Here is a 3,997-nt window from a genome sequence, read left to right on the forward strand (position 1 = left end):
TCTAGTCAAGGGAGGGAAACTTTATTCAGGCCCCAAGGCTGCAAGCGTTGGGCAGGTGGTGCCCTTCTGGATGAGGGGCTAGCTGAGCTTTATTTGATCTTCTTCTTGGGGCACAGGTTGTTGGTGTGGCCACACTTACTCTTGCAGCAGTTGACAGCATGGGGGTTCAGGAGGGCATAACACTTGCGGCAGATCATCTTGCCACAGTTGTACTTCTGGGCAAGCTGGAGCAGGGATGGCTTGATAATCCCACCTCGCAGGCAAAGCACCAGGTGCAGGGTGGACTCTTTTGGGATGTTGTAGTCGGAGAGGGTCTGACCATCCTCCAGTTGTTTGCTAGCAAATATCAGACACTGCTGGTCAGGTGGGATGCCCTCCTTGTCTTGGATTTTGGCTTTGAGATTCTCGATGGTGTCACTGGGCTCAACCTCGAGGGTGATGGTCTTGCCCGTCAGGGTCTTCACAAAGATCTGCATGTCTGTGTCTGCCCCTTGGCAGAGTTGTTGAAGAGAAAGAGCTGCACCTTAAATTTAAAGGGAACACGATGCATTTTCCACAGGCATGTGTTTACCCCCCTTATCTGTTTCTCATGGGACTTAGTTACTGGAACTCTTTTAACTACCATTAGATGTCTTAATTTTTCTTTGTATACATGTCTAAATTCTTCTATTAACCTTAGATTTTCTAGGGATAACATTTATATTCTTCAGGCAAGGGCTGGAATTTTGTTTTCTATAAATTTTGTAGTTACAAACAAGACTCTTGCTAGACTTGCAAGACTCTCCTTCCATGACTCTGTTTCTACATTTGCTGGAGACACTAAAGAAGAGAACAAAAAATAATGATCTCTTGATAGCTATGATTTTATAAATAATAGTGACAGCCACAGTTGCTACAGCTGGAATAACACTGAGCCAAGATACACACACTTTTTGTTCACTTTCTGCAACAGTGGCACAGGGACTCAGAACTGTTATGGACTTCACAAAGACACATAGATTCAGAACTAAAAACTTAGATAAATGGTTTAGAACAAGCTACTGTTATGATAGGATATTAAATTTTTAATCTACAGTGTCATTTTCATTGAAAATGTGATTGGAATACCTCTGCATTCTGTGTAACTCCAATTCCATGGAATCAAACCCATTTCCCATGGGAAAAATGTAAAAGGACATTTATTGTATATGATTATGTTATCTTTAATACCCTGTCTCTTCAGGACATACTGGTAATACTTTTGTAAAACAATTGTCAGAATTGTCTGGTACTGATCTGTTACAAGGCACCTCTAATGTCATTGATAACATTAATTATTTTCATGCTATTCCTTCTTTTAGTGGGAGTATAGTAATCATTTATTTGTCTCTGAATGGCTCATATATCTTGTGTAGCCTGGCAATGAGGATGAGCCTGCCAACAAGCCATGCATTAACAATCTACAGTCCTCACTCTGATGTTTCATAAAGAAATCAGCACAAAACCAAAATGGGAAAGTGCAGTGATAAGAGTCAGAGGCTCTAGAGGGAGCAAAGAACAAAGAACAGAGCCTAAGAAAACTGGTCCCTTGTTACTCCTGCAAGCTGGTGACAAGATAACAGATTCCTAGAGGTGGTACCCTGTCTGTTCTTTGCTCCTTTACCGGAGAAGTTACCAACTAGTTATATGAAAATGCAGAAGATGAAGTAAATAGCAGCTTCTTCACACCAAATTAGTTAAGCATATTCTTTTAGCCTGCTTTTAGCCCTCAAATGAAAGAAGCTCCCATGGTAGCTCGGGGCTCATTTAGAGTGAAATAAGGCTCAGTGAAATCCCTGAGGCTATATCAATCCAGTCTTCCTTTGGTTTCTTTCAGCTCTGACTGATCACATACAACATATAAAAAATATTCAACATCATTGTTCATTCAAGAGATTCAAATTAAAATACTGAGATACATCTTATGCCTATCATCAAGAAGTCAACCAACAACAAATGCTAGAGAGACTGTTGGGACAAAGAAATCCTTCTCCACTGTTGATGGGAGTGAAATGGGCTACCCCATTATAGAAATCGGTATGGAGATTCTTTAAAAATCTAGGTTTAGACATCCTATTCAAGCCAGCTATTTCCCTCTTAGATATTTTTCCAAAAGAACCAAATTATCACACTACAGTGATATATGTGCACCCATGTTTATAGCAGAGCAATTTGTCATAGCTAGATCTTGGAAACAAACCAAATGCTCATCAACTGAATGAATAGAGGAATGAATAGAAAACATATGGTATTTTTACACAATTCAGTATTATTCAGTTACTTAAAAAAAGATAAATTTGAGGCTTTTGTAGACAAATGGATGAAACTAGGGACTATTTTGGTAAGTGAAATAATCATACCCACATGTGCAAACATCATATTGTGTCCCTACTATGAGAACCTAAAAGAATAAATACAAACTGAAACATACAATAGATTATATGAAAGAGCCATCATTTGTTCAAATGGAAGAAAAACTGTGATGAGGAAAAAGAAAAGAGAAAGAAGAGGAAATATATATTTATGTATAGATACATGATAAATTGGATAATGGTACTGCCAATTTTTGCTGGTCTTTTGAAAGGGACAGTTAATGCTTAAATTGCTTTTTCTTTTTAATTTATTATAACTTTTGTTGTTTTATTTAGACCAATTTTTTATGTTTATATCTGGTAACCTAAATAATTGAATAGAAGATATCATACAATACTGCAACAATTATTGAATATCTATTACTTTGTTTAGTGAAATTTTGAATTATAATGCTGCTTTTTTAAATTATTATGTTGTATTCTTTAAGAAATAGAAAAGTATATGTCATTCCATAACATCATTCAGTGAAGTGTATTAGTAGTCTATTATCATCTAAACTCTCTTCTATTCTGAGTCTTGAGATTCAAAATTCTCCTAGAGTTTTGAATATGGGACCCCTCACCGAGATATTTCTAGACTGATGACACACAAGTAATTCTGCAGTGGCAGGGAGCAAACAATGTCCTACTCTACCAGCAGAAGACAAATTATAAAATACTGTAAAAGCAATTTCATTTATAACACGTTTAAAGTGAAATAATTTTTGTGCTTCAGAAATGCTATTTCAAGTAATTTGTTCTCTTAATTTTAAAGAGCCTAATAATCTGACAAACTTTTCTTAGGTACACTCATATTGATCATTGACATTTTGGATATGGTAAAAACTCTGAAAAATTAATTTTCTTCATTTACAGCATGTAAATATTAACTCCATTAATTTGGCATGAGTATTTAATTTATGTCATCTATTTGAGTCCTCTTTTTTGTATTTTAGGGAAGGGGGTACGGGGTGTTCAGGGTCTCACTACTAGATCAGACGTACAGTGATCCACCTGTTTACAGCCTCCTAAGAGAGGCCCCGGTGGCAGGGCCTGCATGGCAGGCCTGGGGATCTAAATAGAGCCCTCTTGATATCATAAAAGAGTTCCTTTTTGAAACTAGAGGAGGTTTTGATTATCACTTTTGACTCTCATCCCTTCCTTCTGTCTACAGAAAAATGCATTTTGTACTGCCAAAGAGGTCAAGATTTTCCACAGGCTGAGAAAGCCTATTAGTATGATGACATATGAAACTAATCAATGGGTACACAAAGGACAAACACAATTTGAGAAAAAATAATAAAACGGTTATTTCAAGACATCATTTAACTGAGTGGGTCAACATAAGAGTTGGGCTTGTGTAACATTTCCATCCTGAACAGGATAGAGACAATGTCACTTGCTATTTCCCCTGAAGCACACACAGTGCATGCTTTTCTTGGTTTCCTCTTTAGCAGATAACAACTTCTTGCACTTCTTTTTCTTCTGCTTCCTTTGTCTCTCCTTCTTTCCTCTCCTCCTCTTTGTTCTTGCTCCTCCTCCTCATCCTCCTCCTCCTCCTCCTCTTCTTCTTCTTCTTCTTCTTCTTCTTCTTCTTCTTCTTCTTCTTCTTCTTCTTCTTCTTCTTC

The 3,997-nt window shown here is 37.3% G+C and overlaps 1 protein-coding gene across 1 annotated transcript; it reads right to left on the reverse strand.

The window, feature by feature from the left end:
* Positions 1–89: 89 nt before the first annotated feature.
* On the reverse strand, positions 90–487 carry LOC101579696 (ubiquitin-like). Its single transcript, XM_012513124.2, has one exon. It carries the CDS (start codon positions 474–476, stop codon positions 90–92), a length of 387 nt encoding a protein of 128 aa, XP_012368578.1. The 5' UTR covers positions 477–487.
* Positions 488–3,997: the final 3,510 nt, after the last annotated feature.

Source organism: Octodon degus, unplaced genomic scaffold (assembly GCF_000260255.1).
Source record: "Octodon degus isolate 3935 unplaced genomic scaffold, OctDeg1.0 scaffold00325, whole genome shotgun sequence".
Classification (NCBI taxonomy): domain Eukaryota; kingdom Metazoa; phylum Chordata; class Mammalia; order Rodentia; family Octodontidae; genus Octodon; species Octodon degus.

Bases quoted from the DNA above. Each gene is read 5' to 3' on its own strand.
- LOC101579696 (XM_012513124.2), bottom strand. From the start codon at position 476: ATGCAGATCTTTGTGAAGACCCTGACGGGCAAGACCATCACCCTCGAG.